We start from the raw sequence: 27,058 nt of genomic DNA, 5'->3' as shown, positions 1-27,058 counted from the left end.
GTGGGATGGAGGTACCCGAGCAGGCAGAGGGACGGGAGCAGTTGCATCCCGTCGGACACAGGGTCTCTCCAGCCCTGGCTGTAGTCCTTGGGCAGAAGCCCGTGAAGGACAGTTAGAAGACCTGTCCAAGGGGGAAAGTTTCCTCCTAGCCTCCAGCAATTAGAGGTTGGCTCGTGCCCTGAAGCATAAACATTTGTACCCCGATCTATATTTTTATCTTTCCAAAGGTAGCTGTAACTGCTCCATCACTATCTGTGCAAGTGTCTAATCCTTTCTTTGCATCCTCCCCATGCTCTTGGCACTGGTGATATCTTGTGACAGTAAGTTCCAGAGAGTAATTATGAGTTGTGTATTAAGAAAGAAAAAAAAAAAATCCCTTTATCTGCTTTAGGTTTTTTTTTCGTGGTTGTTGCTTCCTGACTTCATCCAATGTCCCCTTTCTCTTGCGTTATGAGAAATGGCAAATAGCGCCAGATGTACCTTCTCAGGCCGAGTCACAATTTGTGTACTTTTATCATCTTCCCTCTTACTCATCTCTCGCTAAACTAAACACTCCCACCCTTATCAATCTTGCCTCGTATCTGCCGAGGCCTCTAATCATTTTTGTCGCCTCCATCTGAACCTCGCCTATTTTTGCTTTACCAGAATCTTTTAAAATGAAGGCTTTTAGAAGCTGTTCTAAATTCGGTTGCGCCATAGGCTCGAAGTGCAGAGACGTGATTTGCAGCATTAGTTTCCCTTGTTTTGGGCTGCCCCAACTTTTTGCTTCCTTCATTCACCCGACGGCAGCGAGCGTCCGATGGTGCGTGGTGAGATGTCCGCAGTCAGGGGCTTTATTTCATGGGCCTCTGAGTACGAGTTTGTCATACGGTGTTTTGGAAAACAAGCTTAAAATATGTTCCCTGTTTTGTTGACCACACAGGGAAGCGCGCAAGCAGCTGTATGCAATATACTATTTATGTTGTAGCAACAAAAAGGCACTCCTCCCCCCCCCACCTTACCCCTCTTCTCTATTAAAAAATATGAGAACTTCCCGTGCTTTTGACATCCAAGAAAAACGTGGCTCAGCAGTGAATAGTCCTCCAAATATTCAAAGGTCTGGTTCACTTTTGGATAAACACAGTAGTTCAGAATCTGATCTCGAGCCTACAGAAACGAGCTGGAAATCCCGTAAGATTTTTTTCCCTCACTCAGACATAGTTCAGTTCTGGTTCAGTTTGCACGGGGAGCCAAGATTTGTATCCTCTCTCATTTTACCAGGATGTGTTGGCCCATCCCTCCTTTCTTGCTGGTACAGACCGCTACATGCTGTGAATCTTGACATGCCAAAATAAAGAGAGCCATTTTTAATGTTTGGGAACTTTTTGCCAGATGCTTTTTAAATGGCTTTGATGAGTCTTGAGTGTGACTCTTTAAAAGAGGAGACAGAAGGTGTTTTTACAGTGTAACCGCCTGAGGGTTTAGTTTGTGCCTCAAGAACGGGATTTTTGTAGCCGATGTCGCTGTTGTGGCTGGTTCGGGGTTCGCAGATCTCTGGGGTTTGCCGAGTTTGACCCCTTACCCTGCTGCCTCGTGCCGCCTGCCCCCTTCCACCCCGCTTGCATCTCTGCCTCTTTGAAGAAAATACCTCCACCACCTTTCCCCCCAAGTCGGTGGGATTCATGAACAAATTACAAAATCACAATCCGGTGTTTTGGAGGCAAACCCCTGTTGTCCCCCTGCGTGGGGCTGGGTCCCCGCTGCTGCAGAGCTGGGCTAGCAGGCGAGGGACCTTGCCAGCCGTGGGATGGGCTGCGGGGTGGCAGGGCGGGAGCATCGCGTCTGCTCGCCCTCCTGCCAGCAGAAGTAACCTCAGCACCCACGAGGACGAAGCATAGCGGCGCTGGGGCACAGGCAGCTCCACCCTGTGGGTTTGGAAGAAAGGGTTTCTGTTTCCAGTGCCTTTTTCTGGAGGGGATCTCCTCAACTGATAGCCAGGAGCTATTCCAGAGGAAAGAAACCAAGCCTGCTGGAAGAAAAAGAAAACTCATCTTCTTTCCTTATGAGTGAACTATTCTAGGAGATGCTTCGGCGTGAGGCACGTCGCCAGCTCCCTTGCTCCAAGCCTGCCCCTGCCACATCAGGGACAGGGTGTGAGCCGGGGTTTGTCCATGTGGACCTCCAGGTCCCTTCTCTTTTCTCAGCATGGGCATCACCCATTAGTCACTTGGCTAGATTGGTCTGCTGCCTCTAAGCAAAGCCTTCGTGGCCTGCTGATCATTTTATTCGAGTAAGGGATTGTTGTTGAAGCTCTCCTCTTTGACGAGCTGGCTGGTGGCCCCTTGGATGGAGCCAGCCTTGCAGCGGAGCGAGGCGCTGGACGCAGGCAGCGGCAGCATCTCCCCTGGCTCGCAGCATCCCTCTGCTGCACCTGCAGAGTGGGGTTGGGCACAGGGTAGGTGGAGGAGGATTATTTAATGAAACGAGGAAATAAGAGGATGAGGTGGGAACGGGGCTGATTTGAATCCAGGGCTGGCGAGGAAGCTGGACAGCGGGGCTGCTTCACCGGGTTACGTTGGATCCTAGCTGTGTCCCATAGCAGAGCTCCCGTGTCCTGCCCCTAATTATCCCCAGGCTTCCCCGCTGCAGCGCCGGGAGCGGTGTTGGGGCCCTTGGCCTTGGCTCGTTTTGATGTGGGGTCAGGATGGTGGGAACGGGGAGGGAGCACGTAGCAGCTCGTTTCCCAGTTCTGGAGGAAGATGAAAGAGCTGGGTACGAATGTCAGAGGGAATAAGTGCTGCAAGAACATCTGCTTCTCTTTTTTGCATCTTCTACATTTTATTCCTCCTCTTCGTTTTGGTTCCTTTCCTATTCTCTCTAGTTGGTTCTTCTCACCTCCCCCTGTTCTGTTCCTCCCAGAGGAACAGCACTACCCACTGCTGTCGCTTTGCACTGGGTTTTTTTTTTTCCTTTTTGCATACTGCTTTGCTCCTCGCCGCTTTCCACACGTCGTGCGGCTCCTCAGCCTGTCGGAGGAGAGCTGCAGCAGGGCTCCCCTCCAACGTGTCTGCCTCCTACCACCGCTCCTCTACATCTGCTGCTCCAGGAGAAGAGGGTGTCGCAGGAGAGGAGATAGAGGAGGCAGGAGTGGGAGAGACATGAAGCAGCTCTGAAGCTCGGGTGCATCCGGGCTTCCGAGCTTGTGAGCTGCAGCTTGCCGCTCTGCTGGGAGCAGCTGTGGAGTGGAGCGGGGTGTGAGGACAGATGGGAGCTGAGAAAGAAGAGAGATTGCTGGCTGAGTCTAAATACCCCCTCGTCCCACCCGGGAGAAACAAAGGTACTTGCCTTGCGAGACTAAATGGAAGCAAGAAACCCTTCGGAGAGGTGGGCCATGCCTCCTCCGCGAGAGGCCCCTTCAGCTGCCGGCCCGGCAGTCCCGCAGTGCCTAAAGCCATTGCGAAACTCGGGGGAAAATAGGTGGTGGGAGAACTGCATGCCTGATGCTGCAAAGCCATGCTTTGCCTAAAACATGGTGGGGAAAGCTTAGCAGCAATCTTAGCTGTGTAAGGATCCGGCTATCTGTTACTGCTCGGAAGTCCACGCAGAAGGTCTCGCTTCTGGAGTCTGGGACTGGGGTAGCATTATGTTTTCTCCAAGGGTAGACTTTGCCCTTAAAATATCTTCTGTCTCATCTCTCTCTGCTTGTTGTGTTGTGTTTTGCTTTTTAATGACCATAACTGAAATAACGGACAGATGATGATGTTGGCTGGGGAGTAACTTTCCAGATTTACTGCTTGGACACTTCAGATGGCTGCGGGAACGTCTCTGATTTCTGGGAACGCTTCCTTCCTCCTTTCCCAAGTTGCTTTCCTGATGGGCAGCTTTGTCCACCTGGAAAGGCCCAAAATCCTTAGGAATCTGTAAAAGCACATGGGATTTTGTTTTGTGCCCTTCTTGCAACTTCTGTGTGCATGCTTCTCCATTTCGGAGGCAGCCGGGAACTGGCAGTCAGACAGGACGCCGGTTTCTATTGCATCCTCATGTCTGTTGCTCGTCTCCTCACCCTCCAACGTACATACCTTTCCATACATCCTGCAGTTCCCTGGATCAGTCTTTCCATGCCTGATAAACCTCAGGTGCGGAAACAAGCTTCTCCTGGCGCTAAGAGTCAGGCCCGTTATAGCTGTAGGTCTTCGTATTTCATTAATAGCTGATTGATATTAATATCGGTTGGAGCAGATGGGAAAGGAGGAGCTTGAGCTCTTTTTCTTCAATAGAAATAGACTGATGGAAAAACAGTTGGGATAGTCGCTGCCTTGTTGTACTGGCTACAGCGGTGGAACAAGTTAGCAAGAGGCTCCATAGGACTGGATCCTGTTACTGTTTTCCTTATGTACTAACGCTGTAAGCAAGTATATGGCATTTAAGCAGCATTTCTATTTTTAAAGCGCTGCCCTCTTTTTCCAGTGTGTTTCCCTCCCTCAGCCCCCTTCCCGAATCGGGAGTTTCTAGCCGCGTGAAGTCAGAGGCAGGGCTACGTTTTCACCCTTCGAGCAGAGCTTGCCTGAAGAGGATGGTGAAACCGAAAGATTGAGCCACTTGCGTGAAAATGTTGAATTACACCAGTAACTCGGGTGATAACAGTGCCGGATGTTCTGGGCAAACAACAGCTGGGCAAACAAGTCACGTTCTGTCTATCTTGCAATAAAATTGCCTTGGTCATCTCAAATAAGTACTTTCCACCCCCACCCCCCCACCCCGTGCTTAAATAGTTGGGAAACGTTAAATGGTTGCCGCTTCCCTAAGCACAGGGAGAGGGATTTTTGGAGGGGCTTCCCACTTACTCTGTGGCGTCTTTGAATGAAACAGGCTTGATTCATCTCGCGCTGAATGTGCTGTCCAAATTTTTCCTGGGTTAGGTGTCACCCAGTGTCGGCTCCCAGATGTCATCCCAAGTTTGTGCAATGTCTCTAAAGTACAGCGTTTCAGTTGCCTTTTTACGGGTCTCTGTTTTACGCCAGAAAATCTCCTTATCTCTGGGTGATTTCCTAATGGATAAGAAAATAGCTTGGGAGTTCATTTACTGTATCTTGCATTTAGGCGTAGCACCGAGCAGAATCAAGATGACTCGGTTGGTAGCGAGCCTTTTACCGATGTCGTCCTTTCAAATCCCTGTTGAGAGTCACCAAAAACCGTGGCACTCAGAAGATGCGCTTGCTAGGGGACGCTTTTCTTTCTCTTCCTTCGGCAAGGGGGAAGATTTCCTGTCTGTAGTTCGGTGCAGGGAGGAGGACGGTTGCCCATGCTGTGTGATGAGCTGCCGGAGGCCAGGACTGGCGTCTGGGTCTGGTTGTCCCAAGCAGCCGTGTCCAGGCTTGCAGGCTCTTTGAGCAGCGCAGATAGGCAGCCCGTAATGTGGCTGCTGGCAATCACGGGCCCAGACACCCGGAGCGCCTCTGTGGTTCTGGGGGCTCTTGGCGTCTCCACCTGCCCGTCCTGCGACGGAGCACACAGTTGCCCGGGTGCACGAACACGAGCTGGTTTACTGCGGCCCCCGGCAATTGTTCACTTGCAGAAATGCAAGCACGTGGCGGAGGTTTAGGATGTAGCTATGGCAGTGGGGAAGAATGTGTGAAAAGAGCTTGGAGATGTCAGAGCACCTGCTCGTGAGGAGAGGGCCACGTTAGCAGAGCTGTTGGCTAGCAGTAAACAGTCCTGGCACCCTTGTTTCAGGACTTGGCAGCAGCAGGAGTTGAACCGAGTCCAGCTTTACTCTCTACTGCCTGTTCAGTAAGTTGAGGACAAGGCAGATGATTAAGGAAATGTGGGGAAACTGCTACAGAAGCTTTTGGAAAGATAAGAGACTTTGGTCTCCATGTCTGACAGTCTGGCACTTCTCACTAGCATTGAATTCACATGCAAATCAAAGGCAACATCTACTCCCACAGGAAGCTTTATTAATGTACAGGCCTGCTTGCGAATCTCCGTGCTGATGAAGGTTGTGGGACTGACTTCACTCTCAAATTAATTTCCCTGTCTATCCTCGCTCGAGCTCTGTGCAGCATCGGCAGCCTCAGCAGGGCTCCCACGCCGGCATCCAGCGATGGGCTCCATGCAGGAGCGGTTGCTGCGTGGAATCAGAGAAGGGGGTAGAGGTGCGGCGCTTGTCGGCTTGGATGAAATGGGATGTGCCGGCGTCATGAGGGCAGGTGTCCACCGGGCTTGAACTGATATCCGCAAATGGATTTCATGAAGGCACTCCAAATGAGCTTGAAATACTTTGCATGTAAGAGCAAAGAGGGCTGGTGCTTCCCGGACTGAGCTAACCATCTTTCTCCCACACGTCCCATCGTGTGTAAAGAGTGTGGTTGAGACTTCGAAATGGCAGGGGTAGTGCTTGGTCTGAGGTGGGAGGGAGGAAAGGCTGAGCAGGGAAATGTAGAAAGGCGGAGGGACTTGGGATCCCTGGGTTCACCGTACCACCAAGGATGCAGTAGCTACTTGATGCAGATGTTCAGCAAGAACCAGATCTGAGCTATAAACAACCTTCCACATCTTAAACCCAAGCTCATCTGATGCTTAGCTTTTACTGCTGTCAGTTATTTATAAGCGGAAGAGTGAAATCTTGAGAGAAGAGACATGGGAAATGCCATTTCAAGCTGCTCTCCCCTGAGCTGTCAGCTTGCCGCCACCTCACCCTCCATGTTTCTCCCTTTGCTGTTCCTGTCCATCCCGGCTCCTCGTATCCGTGATGCTCCCTCCAGCCAACTCATTCGTTACTCTCATTCTTTTTAATCCGTTCCTTCCCGCCCTGCTCCAGCCTCCCTGCTGGTCCCTCCCTCTCGCCATCGCTGGTCCCACCAGGTCCCCGCGCCAGGACGAGTGCCAGCCGGCCACGGAGCAGGGAGGTGCAGATGTCACCTCGAGTGGAGACCCTGCGCAAGGGTGGGTGTGCGGGGATGTGGGTGCCGTGCAGGTGGGATTGGAGCGGGGACAGAGCTCTGGCTTTGCTCCCTCAGAGCCTTGCCATTGTGAGCCTGGCCCCGAGGGCACAGACCTTCATCGGCGTGGGGTCAACCGTGGTAAGGGCTCGTGGTGGCAGCGGCCACCCCGCCGAGCTGCACAGAGCTTTGTGGCCAGCTCGAGTAGAAAGCAGGCATTTCTTGCACGGCTACTTGTTCTGGGAATCTTCAAAAATTTCTGGCAGCCAATTTTAGTTGTGCAACCTCTCAGCTGCCAGAACGGATAGAATATGATCATATCACATGAAATGCATGCAGGGTCTGCTATAGCAACTGTATTTCAAAGAGACAACACATATGGTGACTGGTTCTTTTTGGAATAATATCTATAAGTTGATGATGTTTTATTCAAAAAGGCTGTAGCTTGAAAGGTTAGGGATGTTCTGATTGTTTAGTGTATGATTAAAGAAAGGCTTCTGCGTTTTTTTTGGCCTATTGAATCTAATTACTGGGAACTGAAATGATCATTTGATTGCACATTTACCTGGAATTATTCTTCTGCAGAGCCAGTCTTAATAATATATAATAATATGTTGCGCTTGTACTGTATAGCGCTTCTTGTCTGAGCAGCTCAGAGTGCTTTACAAGTATTCATTAATTAAATAAGCCATACAACACCCCTGTTAAGTAGGTGAGTATTTGTTGCCCATCCCCTTAAGTCTTGTGGGTTTTATTTCTGCTGCCTCTGCCCACCCTTGAAGACGCTTTAACAGCTAAATAAGCTAATTCAATAAAAATAACATTTTTTTAACCATGCTTAGCACTTTCTGCATAAAGGTTTCCTTTGTTGCATTGTATTAATTGGTAGGCTGTAGGGTCTTCTGGTTCTCAACGCTGAACCAACGGCGGGGGTGGTTGTGTGCGTGGGAGCACAGATGCGTGCCCGCCCCGGTGTGCACCCGTGCATGGCAGCTCCTGGCACCCCTCGCGGGGACATGGACCGTTTTAGGGATGTTACAGGTGCGCTGAGCTCCGATGGGCCAGCTTTAAATGCAAAATCTGATTTTACCTTCATTGCGCCGAGCTCTCTTGGAAATCGCATCCACCCTTAAAGAGTTTTTCTGATCCAGTGGAGACTTGTTATTATATTTGAAACGAGAGCTCATTGCCAGAGCGCGGTAAGGTCTCTCCTCCCCGCTTGCCCTGGCGTGCTGGCCGGCAGCGGTGGTTCTGCAGCCCCCCTGGGCTGCTGAATGTCCCTTCAAAAGTAAAAAGATGGGTCTAGGCTATAAAAGAACAAGGCTTTACTGGGGGGTGGCGGATCTGAGTTTGCAGTCCTTGGTGTCAAACCTTTCCTGGTGGTTCTGCACTGAGATGAAACACTTTGCAACTTGGGGAAGCAAGTGAAACCCGAAGCGTATCTGACTCCTTAATTAAATAGGTATTAATTAAATCACTCAGAGAGCATACACAGTAGGAGCGGGGAAGGCTTTTTCCCTCCTTCCGTGTAGGCATCTTGCAAAGGGACTATTTTTCTTGTTTTACATTAATGAAGTCTTCAGCCTTCCCACTTTTCCACCTACACATGTACTGAACGTCTCCAAGGAGACCAAGAAAGCCCGAGTCCGGTGCTGGTGAATCCTCCGGGAGCAGCGGGCTCGGGTCTCGCCAGCGGAGCCTCAGCTGTGGCACAGCCCGTCTTGCCGGCATCATCCTCATCCTTGCAGTCCCCTGGCCGGGGGGCGGGAGGGAGCCAGGGCTGGGGCTTGCTCCTTGTCCCTCCCGTTTCGTCTCCTCTTCTTTCTCTTCCCCACCCGATGGAGAAATCGGGCCTCGTAGAGGAGCTGGCTCCAGTGTCCAGGGGCGCTTTTCCCTTACTTCGCATGAAATTTTGCAATAATCCCCCACCACGTGATGCTCTGCTCGTGCTTTTGGGGTCATGTCCCTTGCCCCTCCGTCCCCTGACGCCGCGCTGTCCCTTTGCTGCTCTACCCCCCTCCCGTCCGAGTCCCCACCGCTGGCCCGTCACAAGCTCTTCGTGATTTTGGGGGTGTGAGATGCTGTCCCTGCTTTGCATTGCGTTCACTCCAGCTCCTCGCAGCTTCCTCAGCCTTTAGCACGGTACCTTGGGGGACTCGGCACGACTCCGCCTGCCGCTGGCTCTCCCCTTCCTCCCGCCATAGCCTTCCAGAAACTTCCCTGACTTTCTCCGGTGCTCAGGAGAGCAGACAGTAATATACGACTGCCCTCTTCTGTAAAGCCAGACCTGACCCGCTGGAGAAGAGAAGCATGAAAGCCATTAGCCCGGGAGCCTGCCCGGTAGCAAAGAAGGGTATGAGCCGCTCCAGGCGGGGGATAAAATAACCGTCTGGTGCTCACCACCGGCATTCCGGCAGTCACTGGAGGTTCCCCGCAGGAGCTGAACATCAGCTGCTGCTGGTTTTCTCCGTAGTCGAAATGGGAAATCCAGCGGTGGGATATCGCCCCATCGCATGCAAGCGCTGAGTTGGGGGTTTTTGTGGAAACCGCTGCTTCCCTCGGTGGAGGCGCTTTGGGAGCGGAGCGGTGCCCCGTGACCAAGGGGATGCCTGACCCTGTGCCGTGCGCGTAGCTCCCCGCAGCCTGCCTGCTGTAATCTCAATTTTCAAACCTCTTTCCTCGCAGGCTCTCCAGGTGGCACGGCAGCTTCTACTGCAACAGCAGCAGCAGCAGCAACAGCAGCAGCAGCAACAAGTTAGTGGATTAAAGTCTCCGAAGAGGAATGAGAAACAGCCAGCCCTTCAGGTAAGTGGAGCCTGTGTGCCTCCGTCAGGGGCTGGGGCTTGTGAAAGCTGAATAAATGCGTCTTACTTGCGCACGTTGGGATGGGACCTTCAGGAGCTTCCCCCCGGTGAAGTCCACAGAGCGGCTGTGGCTGATGTAAGCGGCGTGAGGAGCGGTGCTAGGTGCTCTTGAAAATCCCACCCCCGGCGTATTTACAGATCGTGAGCGTGTACTTCTATTAGCATCTAGTAGGGTTGGATCATGACAAAATGGAATAGCTTTTGTTACCGTGTCAGTGCGCATAGGAGATTTGCATTAACATTTCTGTTTGATTGCTGTTCTGTTTGTAGTCTGTGTTCACTCAAACCGTTGATTTGCTGTGTCAAGGATATTGGGAAATACTAGAATATCATATAGTCGGTGTGTTTTTTTCCCCTTTTATTGTCTGCTGATTTATGGACATCTTCAGAAATAAAATCTAAACATTATCGGGCTTTGTGCTGTTAGGAATTCAGAAAGCTAAATCCAATACAGAATTCCCAAACAGAAGATGTGTGCACACGTATGTGGCTTTGGAGTACATTCTGCTAGTCTTGTGGGATAAATCACGGGGGTTAAAGACAAGAAAGACCGATTAGGTCATGTATCACATTTTCTTTTTTTTTTTTTTTTTCTATTCTAGTGTTAGAAATCCCAAGTGGTGGTGGGACCACTATTATTTTCCTTCAGATGGTTTTCCATAACAAAGCACACGCTCAGGAACTTTCCACTTTAATTCCATCCTCTTGCTCCAAGTAATACTGCTTGTATAAATACTGAGTCAGTCCCTTGCCTTGCCTCGTGTTCGCACTCCTCAAACATCTGAGATACTAACATGTATTTGCCAGTTTTGGCAAATTATATGTATCTAGTTCTTTATATATTTCATAAACCGGCACTTCTAGACCCTTGACCACTTTGCTGGTTTGCAGCTGGTTATTGCTTTTATTATTGCTCTCTTTGCAATTGCAGTGTGTCACTGTATTTTTGATAATAAGTTACTGAATACAGCAGTTGAGCTGCAGTCGCACAAAGCCCTGTAGCTGGGACATTTATCTTATCTCACTCTTCTGTATCTGATGCTTCAGCCTCTGTAGCCCCAAATTCTTTCTGGGTTTTTTTTCCGCTTGTTGTCATAGCACGTTGTCAAACTCATGTCTGTTTTGCTCTTTCTAATTTTTTTTTTTTAGTTTGATATACTATCACCATGAGTTCCCTGACAGCGTTGCTGCTTCTCTTGCCTTTTATATGTGCTTCAGATTATTTTCCTCCCAAAATACGGATCCTAGACTCTTTAAATATGTAGTAGAATATGGAAGGCAAAGGCATCATCCCTAAAGGCCTTGACAGTAACGTGAGAGGACCCGATCCTGCAGTTCTTACCCAAATAAAGCTGACGGGGACTTCAAGGGGAGTTTTGCCTGAGCGAGGAATAGCTATTAACTGCAGCCCTTGGCCCCGCGTGGACAACCGCTAGCTTTCGTGTAGTGATTTCATCTTCAAAGCATTTTGCAAATACTGATCTCCAAAACAACCCCAGAAGGAAAGTCTGATAAGTAAGTAGCATTATCCCAGTTCTGGACTGGGAAACCGAGGGAAGCAGGTTAAGTGACTCGCTTAGGATCACAGAGGGAATTGGGTTTAGAGGTAGGATTAAGATTCATGAGTTCCTGGCTCCCACCCCCGTGCTCAGGCTGCTGGACAACACCTCGCACTTTATAGCCGAGCTATTATTCTTTTGGAAAGTATGAAGCATTTTGTCATTGGGCAAATATACGTTTTATTGGCAGCGTAGAGCGCCATAATCCAAAGCGTTACATTAATGCTTTCAAAAATATTTTATTTGGTAAATCCATAGCTGATCCATATGCCTTTTAATAGACTCTTCCACTGGGGACGTTTTTAATGAGAGATTGTGCTGGCTAGGTCCAGTGTCAGGTACTAAAAGAAGTGCTTTGTTGTGCAGATGTCTTAAGAATAGCTCCAGAGGATGAAATACGACTGTGTTGACCTTTCAGCTGTGAGCTTATTTGTCAGGATTCAAATAAGTTGAAAGGATCAAACCAAACAGTTTCCGTAGTCAGACTGGGAATTGTGTTGCAGAGGTCAACAGTGAAGGCCACATCGCGGATTCCATAACATAGCCAATTGTTGGTACGTATTAAAGTACTGGAGCAGCTCCTGCAGTCAGAGACACAATTAAAATTCTAATTTATTAATGTATACAGAGAGCTGGCCCAGCCTGTCACTCACTGATTCAAATGACTGCCCAGTCTTTTTTTTTTTCTCCCTTTCCTTTCCTTCCCTCCTCACTCCTGGTGCTTTTGCGGTCTTAAACGTACTGGAAGTCCTCTTGAATGTAACAGAGCTCGAGTGCATCCCTGCCATGAAAATCTGTTGCGGAAAGGAAATGGTGGTGCTGGGGGTAGAATTTTTGAGTAAAACTGCACCCACGCGAGCACCCACACCCCCTGAAGTTGGATGGCGCCGCACTGACGAGGCAATGCCTGTTGCTGACAGTATGTAGACTAAATGTCGAGGGTGGTGGAAATGCACCCGTTTTTCAAAAGTTTGTTCAAATAATGAACCGAGTCACCTTTGCACTTAGTTTATGAATATAGATGTCTCAGTCGATAGCCGCAGCGGTTAGCAGTTACCTATTTTTTTTCCGACAAACAGACTTGGTGCATAACAGGAATACTCCGGGCATGGCTTATCTCTGCTGTGCTTGGCGAGGGCACTGGCGAAAAGCTCCCTAACAGAGTGCTGGGGAGCTGTGTTTGGGTGAAAAGCGGCGGGCAGGGTGTTCGCCCGGGGCGCTGGCTCTCCTAGCAAGACGCTCCGTGGCCCCGGCCGCCCCGGTCCCACGCGGGGCTGGAAGTGCTCCCTCTGTCTCGGGCTCAGCACTTCAATGCTGGCTGGCAGGCTTTGTCACCTAAACCCCACTGCCGCAAACAGGTGCGGAAGATTCATCTAGTATATGCTGTGTAGCTAAACTGCTATCGCCTCATGGATAATTTCCTATATTCTTTCTTTATTCGCTGATCAAAGAGCCACGGTACTTAAATATATCCCGGCATCCCGTGGCCACGCTGGGGCATGGTGCCTTCAATAGCGTTTACATGACAATGGGCTCCAGCGATGTCTTTGGGGTCTCTTGACCTTGATAACTCTACCTGGAGACCTGCTTTTAGCAAATTTTGAGATACTTAGTGTATAAGAACTTGGACACAGGAGTGGAGATGTTCTCTGCTGATAGTTGAAGAAAAAATAAATCTCCAAATACACGATGACTCACATTTTGAGCCTATCTCACAGTGTCGTGCTTTATATTTGGCAGTGACCTCCGGTTTCACAGCCTGATGACACAAACAAAAGAAAATTGAAAGTTAAGGAATGGATTTAGTAACCAGCAGTTGGGAAAAGAATATAAAAAAAATACCAGCCCCACAAAAATTACTGGAAGTGAAAAAAGACTAAAGCGTGTTTGATAATATATTTGCCATAGACACTGGATTTCCTTGGGTCTGTGAAACAAATAATTTAACAGGCCAGGTATGCTTAGGATTTTGAAAATGTGCACATTTTTCCTGGCCGAGGTAAATATATCTTTGTATTAATAGATGTATTGATTAAAATTTGCAGCTTTAATTGCTGATGCTCTTAACGATTATTCATTTTGGTTCTTCAAGCATTTTAGTTGCTGGCAAGAGCACACAGATTGGAAACAAATCAAGAGACACATTTTCTCCCGAGAAAGTAAAAGTGCATGTGTGTTTTGGCAATACTAAAAATACAATTTTTTTTAAAGACGTAAATGTTGTGTGTTGCATTGAGCCGAAAGTTGGATACCGGACTGAAAACAGATTTAGGACGTCCAAGTCAGTATCTTGCAATTGAAACCCATCACTTGACTTTTTTATGTGATTAAATGAGATTTGTTGTCTGATAGTTAACCTGCCTGTGTTTGGAGAGAAGAAATAGTGAGATTACTAAGATGGAAACTTTTGTTTTTGGTTGACACAACAGAAAATAAATCTTCCCTTTAAGTCACGGCCAAGAAAAGAATTTGGGTTTGGTTTAGATTTTCGGGGTGAGACTGGGGGAGGCTGAGAGGACAGAGCTGTCCTCGCCTTTGCATACCGCTGCTTTTTAAAGCAGCCTTTTGGCTGGGCTTTTGTAGAATTTAATTTGCATGCTGTATTATCTTAATGTTTCTTTCCAGTGTCTTGAGAAATAGAGGAGGGCAAGAGGAAAAAATCACTGTAGCTTGATGTTGGGTGCAATTATTATTGTTTTTTATGAAATCAGAAATTGTTAGCGCGACGACGTAATAAACACTGAAAGGTGAAGGGAAGGGTATTCTCTGTTTCGCTTGGAGCACGCAAGTGCCAGGTAACGTAGCCTCGGGTTTTACATGCAGCGTAACCTATTTTACATAGCGGTAGATTTAACAACTGGTAGAGAAATTATGCCTCAGCAGATAATTTGGGAGGGGAAATAAATTTGCGAGCGTATTTACTCTATTTGTGTGAGTTTCTCTCTGTTTCACTCTTAAACGTGGGAGTTGATCTGAATTTGGCCTCGGTCAAGCCAATGGGAATTTTGCCATCAACTCTAGGTGGGTTGAGATTTGAGTTCTGCAGAGTTTAAATAGTTTACTTAGGAGAATTTCACTTGAATCCTTCATTTTTTTATTTTTGACTTTGGAAATAAAGAGAAGTTGAGTTGTGCCGGTTTCTACCGAAGGACCCATAGCTCTTTTATCTTTCATCCCTAAGCCCAATTACAGGCGTTAGTCAGTTCTTGGAATATGCCTGTGAAGTGCAAATATCATCCACCCCACAAAGAGAACAAAATCTGAGTCAGGTCCTCAAAGTTACATGATCAGCTTGAAAATTTTGATACTAAGGGGTTTTTTTCTGTGAAACCTGTGGGCCTTTTTTTGCTGCCCTTTTATATTTTTTTTAAAGCCTTCAGTATTCAGTTTTTCCAGCTTTTCAGACTGAGCAGAAAGGTGACAAACGCAGTTGTTTTTCTTGAAAGAAGTCTAGGATTGTCCTGTCATTACAGGATTCCAAAAAGAGGTGGCTTCTAGGAAAATACCAATGCATTGGGAGAGCTGGCGCTGCGAGGTACTGTCAGCAAATATGATTATTCTCATTTTATAGCCGTGTAAACCCCGGCAGAGAGATGTTAAGAGACTCGCTCAAGGTCAGAGAGCTGCCGCCCTTCGGTGGCGTTGCGGTGCGCGGCTCCCGCCGGCTAGTTGGGAGTTTGGCATCTGCGTGTTAGGAAGAAGTCGGTCCTGAGGGGCAAAACTGAAAGTAGAAGCCAGGATCCCTCCTTTCCAGCCCCGTGTCTTGTTAGAGCAGCCCGAGGATAATGTTCTAGCAGGTTTTCTGCTTTGACATGAAACATTTGGAGAGTAGTTTTTTTAAAAAACCCTCTGGTTTCTGACCAGGGTGGGAGCGGGGCGGTGGGGCCGGCTGTGCCCGAGTCCGGCCGCGTGTTACTCACCTCGGGGAAGGGGAAAACAGATGAAACCTTCCTGACTGGTCAGAAATGTGTAAATTGCTGACAAAATGACACATGTAATTAAGAGTGCTCCTGCCATTTTACCTTGTGGTTTACACCTACAGTGTTGAAAAAAGAGAGTGACTCCCACCTCGCTAATTACCATTATCACTGAAATGGTAGGGTTTGAGTCATTAGTTCCATGTGCATTTAATTAGAGGAAGGCTGAAATTGGATTTAACTTATTACTTTTTCATGGATCACTTTCTTGTCATCACTTCAAATTGGATTGCAGCCCCAGGTAACTAATTATGAGCGCCACAGGATCAAGAGTGAAAAAAAGGTAATTAGGACTAACACTGTTGGACCCTTGCTGGTAGTCCACTTGTGCTTGGGAAGAAATGAGAGCGGTATTTTGTAGTATTACAGATTAGGGAGTTAAAGGTATGCGCTGCTCCTAGGAATCATGGGAGCCTGCCCCCTCCTATAGCGGTTTATATGATGTACAGCTGGGTTGAAGATGTTAGAGCGACATGGTTCCACAATCAGCTGCTTAATACCGAGATTAAACTTGTAAAAGCAACAGATCGGTTGTAGGTATGAGGCATCTCAACAACCGGCTAGTCAGGGGTCCTTCCGGGCGGGATTACACCAGCGCTGCCGAGGCACTCCGGAGCCGCGGTACGGAGCGGTTTAAGTACAGCGAGCTAGAATTGATAACAAATTAATGAACGTATTAATGATCCGAAAAGATCGTTCATATCCGACGGGGAGATATATCAATCAGGAGAACAACGGTGAGGTTGGTGATGTGTATGTCGGGAATTTAGCTCCCGCTCCTGCCACGGTAAAATCAGGACGTTGCTTCTCTTTTGTTTGCTGGAGAGGTTTCTTTTTGTTTTGCTCTTTGTGGGGAAGGCTTCCTTGGTTGGTTTGTCCCTTTTTTCTCTCTCTTTTTTTTTTTTTTTTATCTTGTAGATCTGATGGCCAAGTTCTGCTTTCTTCAGAAAATACTTTAAAACAAATTGTTTTATTTCCATGTGCGGAACAGAGTTCAGAACTGCAAGTAATCAATTTTATTGACACAGCCTGGAAAAAAACGTTGATGAGAGTTCAAGGATGTTGAAAGATTGAAATTTCAAAGTACCCAACACTGAGTGTAGGAAAATTTCAGAAGTAGTTTCATTAAGCAAAGAAATCCATTGTGGAGGGATCTGTAAGAGGAAAGTCTGCTCTCGGACCTGACGATATCACAGGGAGGTTGCGGCAGCTGATTTTTGCCTTCAGAAGAGGAGAAGTTTCTTAATTTCTCAGTAGTCGTGAATCACAGTTCAAAGGCTAGCACAATTTCCTTAAGTTGTTTAAAATGGCCTTTAATGCTCTGTTAATGTAGGCAAATATTTGTGACTCAGTGTTGGGTAAGTGATGCTTGCTCATTATTTCCTGATGCAAGCAAAGTGTAGGAAATAATGCGAACGCCACGCGGAGATGCTAAATAGACTGAAGGGTAACGAAATTCAGTTACGGAAATTAAGTCTTTCTCGTTTACTTGACATTACAAAATAAATCTAGAGATTAAAAGGTATTACCTTTAATGCAGAAAAAGAGAATCTCCTTTAATACATCTCAAATTGATTTACAATTTTTATACATAATATTCATCCGTGGTTGAAAAGGGGGCAACCTAAGGTCGAGTGATGTAGTGTTTCCATTTTTCCATATGAGCCTTACTGTGTGTGATAAAAGCAAACTCCTTTATTTTGTCAGTCTGCAGGAATTTCTGATGAAGTGCAGGGGTCACTTTTCTGTCAATTGGAGTAGGCAGCATTTTTGAACTACTGTTTTTCCCCCCCCGCCTCCTGCAAACCGTGGCCCTGATCTGACACACGCGTGCACACACACACACACACACACACACACTCTTAAGAGTGCCGCAATCTGCAACTTATTAGTGCGCAGCGCTGGAGCCTGTCCAGTGGTTAGAAAATTTCCTGCAGCCTGGAATAACAGCAGTGGGTGCAAGTGCCATCGAACAGAAGTGACAATGAGGGGCAGTCCGGCCCGCCTGGCGAAACGCCCAGGCTGGAAAACCAGCTGAGATAGTCAAAGGCAGGAAGATTGACGCGGTGCATCTGGGAAATGCTCAGAAAGTTGCGTTCTCGAAAAAATTACCTTCTGTGATCGTAAGACATCATCTGTTTTCCTACAGAGATTGTTTATAACAGGGTTTTCAAGCACTTGTCAAATAACCAGGAGTGAAGGAAACAGGCTAAAAATCTCTTACCGTTGCGATGAGTCCTGGCGTCGCTGGGAAAAACCAAACTCTCGTCACAGAGATCCGCGGCTTCCCAAGTCAAAGGGTGCCTGGGAGAAGGAGAGAGGGAAACTTAGTCAAAAGCGACACGGCGGGCGCGGGGCGTAGGCTGGGGAAGGTGGTACGCTGGGGCGATGCGCGCGGCGATGTCGTTACGGGAGTCGCGAGGTGAAGTCATACCTAGTAACTGCTTTTTGTGTGGCTTAGCTTTTGTTACTTAGCTGTGAGATCATGGGCAAAATATTATAAACATCGCATGGCTATAGCTTGCTTGTGTAACAAAAGATCAGGAACTTTTATTAAGTTTGTTTTCCTTGTCATATTGTAAAAATTTATTATGTGTACTGTGTATATTAGAAACAGATTTGGGTAATTCTGTCTAAATGAAGTCATCCCAGCTATTTCCAGACTGTCTCTTTTCGGTTGTGAATAATTTTCATACATCAGATGGTTGTCATATTTAGTAGCTCTCTACATTTTAAATAGGACGTATCCCATTTTGACCTTCCACGGACTTTAGCTGCCCCTAATTTTTCAGGCTGTTTGGTTGCAGGAGTGGTCTGAGGTAGTGCCCAGGGCAGGGCAGGGCTGTGCCGGCGCTGGAGGAGTCCCTCGCCTTTCTGCGGCGAAAGAACAGACTCTGAACAACTGCAGTAGTACTTGTTGCTGTCGGCAGCACGCGCTGGGGAAGAGCCTGCCAGGTACCTATTTCAGCTTGTCCCTTTGTGTTCACACTTTGCAACAAATATGTGAAAAAAAACACTTAAGCAAAAGTACTACGTCTCAGAAATCTCCTCCCATAAAAGAAATCTCTTCTCTCAAAGATTGCATCCTTTTTTTTTTTTTTCCCCCCAACGGAAGTGTGAAAGAACTTAATGTTTAAATGTTTAATGTTTAAATTTACATGATATGCACAGCTACATAGCGGCTCAGTTGCTGTGGCTTTTTTATTTTTTTCCTCCTCAAGGCAAAGTTTCTTTAGTCGGCGTGGGGAAGCTCTGGCGTTCCTCGTGCACCGACCGAGAGGAGTATGCACTGGAGGAATCTGCAGCGATGATCACAGAGCAGAATATTGCCCTAGAACCGTCAACTTTGCCAGAAATACTTGAGTTCCAGCAATTTGTTTAAAAAGAAAGGAAAACAAAGCAGGAGAGAAAGAGAGAAGGCATTTTGATCTAGCTTGCTTGAGCGGAGGAGAGCAGCTGTTTGCCTCATGTGTTTAAATCTCTAGAGCTAATATTGAAGTTTCAGGGCAACAAGTGCAACGTAACAGAATAAGGAGAAACTAAACCCAGGGAAACAACTGGAAATGCCGTTTGGATGTGGCTTTGGAGCTTGACGGTTTTACAGCTGGGTCATCAGGTTGGCAAAATGTTTTGTGGTGTGTGCAAAGGAAGGGCTGTTGCGTTGCTGAAATGTTTTTATTTTCCCGATAAGTGTAATCTGCCTTTTATAAATTACTAATCTATTTAAGGTGTAACGTTAATGGCGCATGGTCTCAAGCTATTGAAAGCCTCGAAAATTAAAGTAGACTGAAGGCACAAGAAAGAAATGTGCTTTGTGTCAGGATGAAGTTCGATGAAGCATGGAGGAGATAGAATAGATTATTAAATAAACTTTGAGGGGAGATGGAAGAGGCACCGAAATCTCTCATTTTGAAAGGAATTAGTTTACTTGATTATATGCAACTGTATCACACTCAGGAAAGTATAAGACAAATGAAAGCAAAACAAAATTTAATTGAGCTATTATTTTGCAGACTTTGGCTCCGTTTCAGACAGCCTAATCAAATTGCGCTTTGCTCAAATAGCTAATGTTAAATGCAGTCTACCAACAGATGTTTAAACAGAGACTAATTGGAAAATCTACATCCTGGGTTTAGCGTGTCTAGCTGGAGAAGTTTTGAAATCGCGTTGTGAAGCGAGGTGGGAAGATGACGGGAGGAGCTCGGGTAGCGATGGGCGTCAGAGAGCGGCGCGAGGAGGCAGCGGTGCCCGTGCCAGAGCTGCCAAGGTCACCAATGCCGGAGCACCGTTTGCCCCTCAGAAAGTTGTCCCTCATCGCCTTACATCATGGGAGTCGTGTGGCAGCTCCACAGCTCATGCCGTGTGCCAGCGTGCATTGAGTACGTAACGTGGTGGAGCACACGGATTGAGGGTGTTTAAAGCGGTGCATGTGTTTATCAAAGCTCAACGCTTTCTTCCTGCTTCTGTCACTGTGGCATGCGTTTTGTAAGTGGTATGGCTTTAAATAATATGTTGTCGTGTTTTAAGTTACTAACCTGTGGGGCACATCTCAATTTCGAGCCTTAACTACGTGAAAGGGGGTTGTGGTGAGGTGGATGTTGGTCTCTTCTCCCAAGTGACAAGTGATAGGACAAGAGGAAATGGCCTCAAGTTGCACCAGGGGAGGTTTAGGCTGGATATTAGGAAAAACGTCTTTCCTGAGAGAGCGGTGAAGCATTGGAAGAGGCTGCCCAGGGAGGTGGTGGAGTCACCATCACTGGAGGTGTTCAAGGAACGTGTGGACGTGGCACTGCGGGACATGGTTTAGTGGGCATGGTGGAGTTGGGGTGATGTTTGGACTTGATGATCTAACAGGTCTTTTCCAACCTTAGTGATTCTGTGATTCTGTGATCTATGCAGGCGCATAGACCTCTTGGATGGGTTGCAGTAACTGGGTTGAACAGCTCGGGCCAGATTTGTCCCAGGTTTAAGTGCCAGCCATCTGGGGAGTACACTGGATCGAGGGATCCCAGGGTGGGTTTTGTTTGGTACCTCTGATTTTTTTTTCAAATCAGTTTTACACCAAAGTGGCTCCAGTAGTACCAACGTGATCAGTTCTGGTTTGCCCAACGACAGCGATCACGCCCACTGTGATTTCTTGGTAGGATGTTTGGTTTTGTGCACTTTGCTGCTCATTAAGACTTTGGGCCGAAGAGTTACTCATGGTTTGTGTCCCAAGCTTTGAGTGGGGTTGGTTTGTGTGGTGCAGGTGCGGTGCACATTTCCACATTTGCTGTGAGATTTGTGGAAGATTTCTCTCCCAAGGACTTTGTTGTCCTAGTGAACAGTATTCTGTGCGTTGAGACAACTTTTGGAAGAAACTGGTTTTTTTTATCTACACAGTCATGAAGCACAAGGCAAAAAATCAGAAACACTTCTGAAAATTTCCCCATCTTTCACTGGGAAAAAAATTTAAAAATCTATGTATAGAAGTGCTTTGGCTAACTCTTAATAGCTCGGATAAACATCCAAAACAAACCTGTTGGGAGATGCCAACCGCCAGCCTAGCCCGTTGATTCATAGCCACAGTGCAAATCTAGTAATTTTAATCTTGTGGGTTTTGCTTGCAAGAATAGATGCATAAAAACCTGTTTGTTGATGATCTGTCACCGTTATCACTGGCCACGTCATTAACTGATGAACCTCCCAGCTCCATCCCAAAGTGAGCTCTCTTACGGCCAAGGTGGCAACCTGTCGCCCGAAGCTGGATTGCAACCCGTGCCTCCATTTTATGCGGTCTTCTTCATGGGATGGTTACTCTGGGATAAGAGCGAGATGCGACTCGTTGAGAGATCTGTAAAATGTATTCAGGAGGCCTGTCTGGCTCTTGCAAAGGTTTGCCCGCTGGTGTCTCAGGGCAGTGGCTCCTCACGTTAGTGCTGGTGTTGTACAGGCTTAATAGCCAGTATGTAACGGGGAGTAGCCAATCTGAGGGTAAAAAAAATAATAATGCACACATATATATGTATTTCCAAATTTACGAATTGGAACCCTACAAAAGACACAGATTATATTTTATGGCTTGTAAACAGCAGGGCAGATATTTCAGGAGAACTGCAGACAGCTGTAATTTCGTGAATGTGCACAAATTACTTGGAAAACAAATATTCCTCTGCCTACACAGCTGTATTCACAACCGTGGACCAGAATGCCTTTTGCATGATGCTCACGCCTGGTTCTGTGGAATATAATAATGCTCAAAAGAAGAAAATGTGATTTAAAAGTGAAGTCAGAATTAATACTCGCTGTGAAAACCTGTATTACAGGCTGAGGTGTTGGCACGGGAATGGGTAAACCACTTCAGGAAGAGCGACAGCTAACCAAGGCATGCGTTTGTACTCGGATCGAGAGCTGAACGCTCAGACTTCTGTAGTAGAGGTGAACGTGCCTGTATCTTCCAGAGATGCCAAATGCTGTCTATGCCATCCTACAGGGTAAACATGAAATTGGGTTTGGTGGTTAAAGAGGTCCGAAGGGCTGCGTCTGGTCACCCGTGGGGAGGAGGGGAGTGGGAAGGAGGTGGGGGCTCCCCCGGCTCCACGGGGGCTGTGGGTCAGCGTCTTGCTCGGCCCGTTTCCTCCCGGTTCTCTGCACCCAGGTGGATTTGCAGAAGGCAACCGAGCTGTCGTCCACGCTGTTTAACCGCGCGCTGGCAGTTCCTTCTGTTTGTCCTTTTACCGTGTGCTAAGGAGTTTGTACAGGGAAGTACCAGTAAGAGGAGAGAAGGCAAAGAAAATCCCCCAAAGTAAAACAAGGCCAAGCAAGAAGGAGTAAAGCACAAGTTGGCAAGAGCCAAAGGCCTTGCATTGATTTTACTTTTAACTTTTGTGTTTATTCAAAGGCTGTGGATACAGGTTAACTTCCTTTGCACAATATTTATTGCTACGTTACTTGTCTTAAACTGGAACAATGAGCACTTTGTTGATTGGGTTAAGAGATTGTCCCATTTTATTCGGTCTCCTGCATCTCTCGGTGTATCTGCAGGTTTTAAGCAGTTTATTTTAATTTCAGATTTCTAACCCTCCGTCGTGAATCGCTGCTGTGCCACCGGCAGCAACACTTGAGGGACTATTGTTCGTCTCTTCAGAGTGGTGGGAGCACGCAGCAGAGCCATTAGCTTCTCTGAATCCTGACCTTCCTTGATGATGTTACACCTTGCAGATTCGGAGCAGGGTAAACATTTTAAAGGAGAGGGGAAATATCAGATAGGTTATTTTGCATCAGAAAAGGTTGTCGAAATATTCTGCACGAGAATTAAAAACAGGAGGAAAAAAAGCCGTAATGGCAATCGTTACCTTTCTGTTTGACAGCCGTCAAAGATGCTACCCAAATCAATTAATAGGAGAGTGAATGCCTCCTCGCCGTTAACCACGCTCACCCTTGAGCAGACAGTTGAGCAGAAAATCAGTAAAGTTGCAGTGTAGTGAATGATGACAGTACTGATTTCACCCTAATTCAGCGGTGGCAGTGATTTCGGTGCTCTGAGGAAGGGGCCCGAAGACCCGTCCTGGCCAGGCTCGCCCGCTGCGGTGTTTGGAAAATGCCCCCAAAGTATTGGGGATTTCTCTCTGGAATAGGAGCATCAGTACAATGCAGAGGGCAGTTAAGATCTTTTTAAATAGCGTTGTCCGCAACTGGCATTGCAAGGGAAGGTATGTTTATGACTTCCATCACTGTTATTTTTTACTTGGGCTTGTTGCTTGGAAAGTGTGCTCGTTTTGAGTCCTTCGCTCAGCTGTGTCTACCCAGAAGAAAAACAAACCCATTTCTTTTGGGAGAGCCCGGCAGCGGACACATCAGAGCAGCAGGGCCAGCTGCAAAATTGTGGTGGTGTTTTGTTGCTAATTCTGCAGGAGCGAGCGGAGGGGACCACCCTGTCTTAAAAAAAAAAAAGGCATAAAGGGAAAGAAAAACAAAACAGAAATAAAAAAACACACTTCCAGTTTGTAACTTTGATTTTGCTGGAAAAAATCAAACTAAATAAAAAAGCAGCAATTGGCCTTATTCCTTGCGCAGGATGCTATAATAATTACTGGGGCAGTTTTTCCATTCCTGGTTGCTTTTGCCTCACGCCTGTAGGAGGCCGGTTCTTTCGCTTCTGTGCTTCGCCGCCAAAGCACTTTTATTTGAAAACACGAGGAAATTCAATTTCCTAGCGCGCCTCTCAAGTCAGGGCAGTTACGGCAATAGAAGAGTTGCAAATGGCTCGTGTGTGAACGGTTTAGGATGGAGCTGTTCGTACGGGGCCATGCTGAGGTGCGGGAGAGGGAAGATAATTGTAAATGTTCTTGTGGGGATCTGATTGACAGCTTATTGTCTGCAGGCAGTTGAGTAAAGAATGGGAAATGAGTTAAGTGTAGGGGATCTGGCAGGCTGCAGGCTCTCCTGATAGCGGCTGCTGCACTGAGCAGAGCACCCGGGGCTCCCAAACCAGCCCCGGGCAGGGGTGCCCGCAGCACCCCCCTTGCCAAGGCACCCCCAGAGGGACGCCCTGAAATTGGTTAAAAACGTGTGTGAGATGAGGCTGTGTCTCGTTTGCTGCTGCTGGGGCACCTGGGGTGCCTAGCGTGGCCTCGGCCCCCGTGGGCGCTGGGTTGGGGTGACGCCGGGTTTGAGGGTTTGCGATGCGTTTCCGACACGCTAATGCGGGGGGACAGCGGGGCCACCCCGCAGTGCTGGTGGGTGCCCGTGGTCCGTAAGCAGAGCAAGAGAAGGGAGCGTCTTCTCCCCGGACCCAGTCGATTTGTTAGCGCCAGGTCTCTTCGGTAGTTCTACAACATCGTGAGGTCTGGGGCCAGTTACGTCTGTTAGAAAGTTGTCATTATCCCACCTCTTTCTCTGGAGTGACGCCCGCCCGCGGGTCCAAGTGCCCGTGAGAAGCCCCCGATGAGTGGTTAAATGTTACAGAACTGCGCGTGCCAAAGATAGAAATATTAAAAACAAATACTCCTCCACCAAAATCCACTGTCTGTATTTTTTTAATCTCCTTGCCTATGTGCATTTAAAAAAGAAAAAAAAATCCCAGCTTTGCATTGTTAGTGTAGGCTTCTGAGCCAGATTGTACTACGGAGCACACTGATGTGTCTTCCCCTGAGGTATGGAAAGATCTATGTGTGCTAAGCAGGTGTTTTCGTTTGTTTAATTGGAGCTGAGTTTAGCACAATATTACAGATAAATGAATTACACATGTTCAGTAATTCATAGAAAGTGATCGTTGTTTTGCTTAGGCACTTGTCTTCGCATCCAGGTTCGCAGAGATAGCGTGCTGGCAAATGTGGCCGAAGGTCCTTTAAAACCAGAAAACGGCGCGTACATGAGGAGAGCCTGATGTCTGGTTGCTAAAACAGCCGTAACCATTCCGTCTTTGTTTAAATCGTAACATTTTACATTTAAATGGTATCCTGTTTTGACAAACGACAAAACCACAGGGCTGAAAAAGAAACGCGCGAGGCCCGTGTCAATAGTCGGCGGCATCTCCGGGCAGGAAGCTTTGGGGTGACGCTCGCCGGCGGTGACGGCACCAGGGACGGAGAGACCCGGGAACCACCCGGAGGGCTCCGGGGCTTCTCCGGGGTGCTGCTCCCAGAGCAGTCGGTTGCATGGGTATTGCTCGGCAAGAAGACGACTGGTTTGCTTCTACCAGTGCTTTTTATTTATTACCAGTCCCTTTCTCTGTCTCTTTTTTTACCGGGCTTCCCGGGCTCGAGCTGCCGCCCCCCTCGCTGAGGTGCTGCGGAGCAGGAGTGCCGCCACCCCCCGTCACCGCTGTCGGGTCTCAGCAGCGGGACGGGAGCCCTGGATCCCAGCAAACCCCCCCCGGCGGGAGCAGGACGGGTGATGTGCTTGGCCAAGGAGCCACGAGCAAGAGCCCCCGGGGCAGCTCGGAGGTGCTGCCTTTCGAAGGACGAGTAAAACCGGTCGCTTCTTACAGCTTCCCTCCTGGTTTTGAGTAGTCCCAGCCCTTGGCCAGCTTCCAAATGGTTAATTACATTCAACTTACCCAAATTTCCTCTGCAGATTCAATTGTAAACTATTTTCTCGCTCTCTCCCGCCAGTGTTGTATATAACTGTGCTGCGCAGCATTAAACAACTGTCACGCGCAGCTCCAGAGCCTGTTGGGTTTGAGGCACAGAAAGTAAAAGGTGGTATCAGAACTTGCGCTGAACTTTAGGGAAAGTATTTTTTGTGCCTTTTCAGTTCACGAAGTACTTTGGAGCAAGATTTTGGATTAAAGGTGTGGTCGGTGAGTTAAGTCGCTGTTGTTAGCAGACGGTGCCAGCACTCGAGGCCGACTGTGAAAAGTGACTTACTCAGGGATGTCCTCTCATGGACGTCCTCGCCTTCAAGCCTCCTGATAATTGAAATTAAGGCTGGTTAGCTGCGTTCCCCATTCATCTAGGAATTTGTTAATGCATGACCTGTAGAGCTACTGTGTATATTCCTTCCCTCCCACCGGCAACGGCTTCCCACCAGCCTCCTGCCGGATCGCTCCCCTCCACGGGCAACAGCAGGAGGGTCTTGTATGGCAAGAGCTATGCTGGTAGAAAAAACCAGCAGCCTTTACCCACACGGGTACCCGTTTAAAGCTGTGCCTAGCAAAACCTGCATCCTAGGATGTGATCCAGGCAGCGGGTCTCGGTGCGGCAGCGTGGCTTTCTAAAGGAAGCCAAAGGCACGTGGGGAAGTGCTGTGTGATCCGGGAAGTGCTCCCGCATCCTCCAGGTTAAATGGAGCCACCACAGTAAATCACAGCTGAAAGTGAGTTGGAAGCTTTTAAAACTGTTACTGGTTTGAGGCTTTTCCTGCTGCACGCGTCGGTATGGGATTGTTCTGCGGGAGGCTCCTGGGAATTACTGTGTGTCCAAACCCAGCAGCAATCTCGGAAGGTTTGTGGCCGTGTAATCTATAAACTTTTAATTATATATATAGCTGAGTAAATAGCTTGCAATCTCTTTAAACTCTTTGTTCACGAATGTATATTAAAAAGCGCCCATCCCACATGCACACACACGCACACACACCCTTTTCCTTCCTTCCTTCCTTGTTTTACACCCACTTCCAGCAAGGCTTTGGCTCGTGGCATCCTTCCTTGTGCCGGGAGCCGTGGCCAGAACTCCCCGCGGGGCTGGCCCGGCCCGGGGCTCGGCTGGACCACCGAGCCCCCCGGCTCCGCCGTCCTCCCGGCATGTGTCCGCTGTCGGAGGACGGTGCAGAAGCTGGTGGCTGTGTCTGGGTTTCTCCCTTGACGTGCAACTCATTTGGGAGGCTGATTCTGCAGCTTCAAACACTTTAATGAGATGCAAATTGTTTGTGATGCTGCCTTATTAAATGTATTGTAATTTTAAAATCATTTGCTTGTTAATTGTATTTAAATAGCTGCCACGTAGACAAGCAGAAAGTTTCCAGAAAGATAAATTGTTTTCTCTTTTTACTATGTTTGAAAGCGGCCCCGATGACCTCTCTGGGCTGCTTTGATACGGCACTTTCCAAATGGAAGTGTGCCGTGGCTGCGCTCGCCTCCTGGTCCTCACCCTTTCCCCCCGAGAAGAAGTTCTCACTCCGTTACGTTTCTTCTCTGAAGCCTCAGTCCCTTAAGAAGGCGATAACAGCGGAGTGGCTTGGGAGGTTTGGAGTGGAGACAGCTTACTTCTCCCTCTGTTCAGCCAAATCAGATCAGCCTCGGTCAGATTTTGGGGCGT

At 47.9% G+C, this 27,058-nt stretch overlaps 1 protein-coding gene across 9 annotated transcripts in view; it reads left to right on the top strand.

Annotated features, from left to right (window-relative positions):
• Window positions 1-27,058, top strand: part of FOXP1 (forkhead box P1) — a 165,321-nt gene that overhangs the window by 45,013 nt on the left and 93,250 nt on the right. For all 9 annotated transcript variants that reach the window (XM_059823389.1, XM_059823387.1, XM_059823396.1 and 6 more), the window contains one exon: window positions 9,606-9,725. In XM_059823389.1, coding sequence (XP_059679372.1) covers window positions 9,606-9,725 — 120 coding nt within the window. The remainder of the gene's footprint in view (window positions 1-9,605; window positions 9,726-27,058) is intronic.

This window comes from Gavia stellata, chromosome 12 (genome assembly GCF_030936135.1).
Source record: "Gavia stellata isolate bGavSte3 chromosome 12, bGavSte3.hap2, whole genome shotgun sequence".
NCBI lineage: Eukaryota > Metazoa > Chordata > Aves > Gaviiformes > Gaviidae > Gavia > Gavia stellata.
The sequence above is the reverse complement of the archived record's forward strand: the minus strand, read 5'-3'. Positions and strand labels throughout refer to the sequence as shown.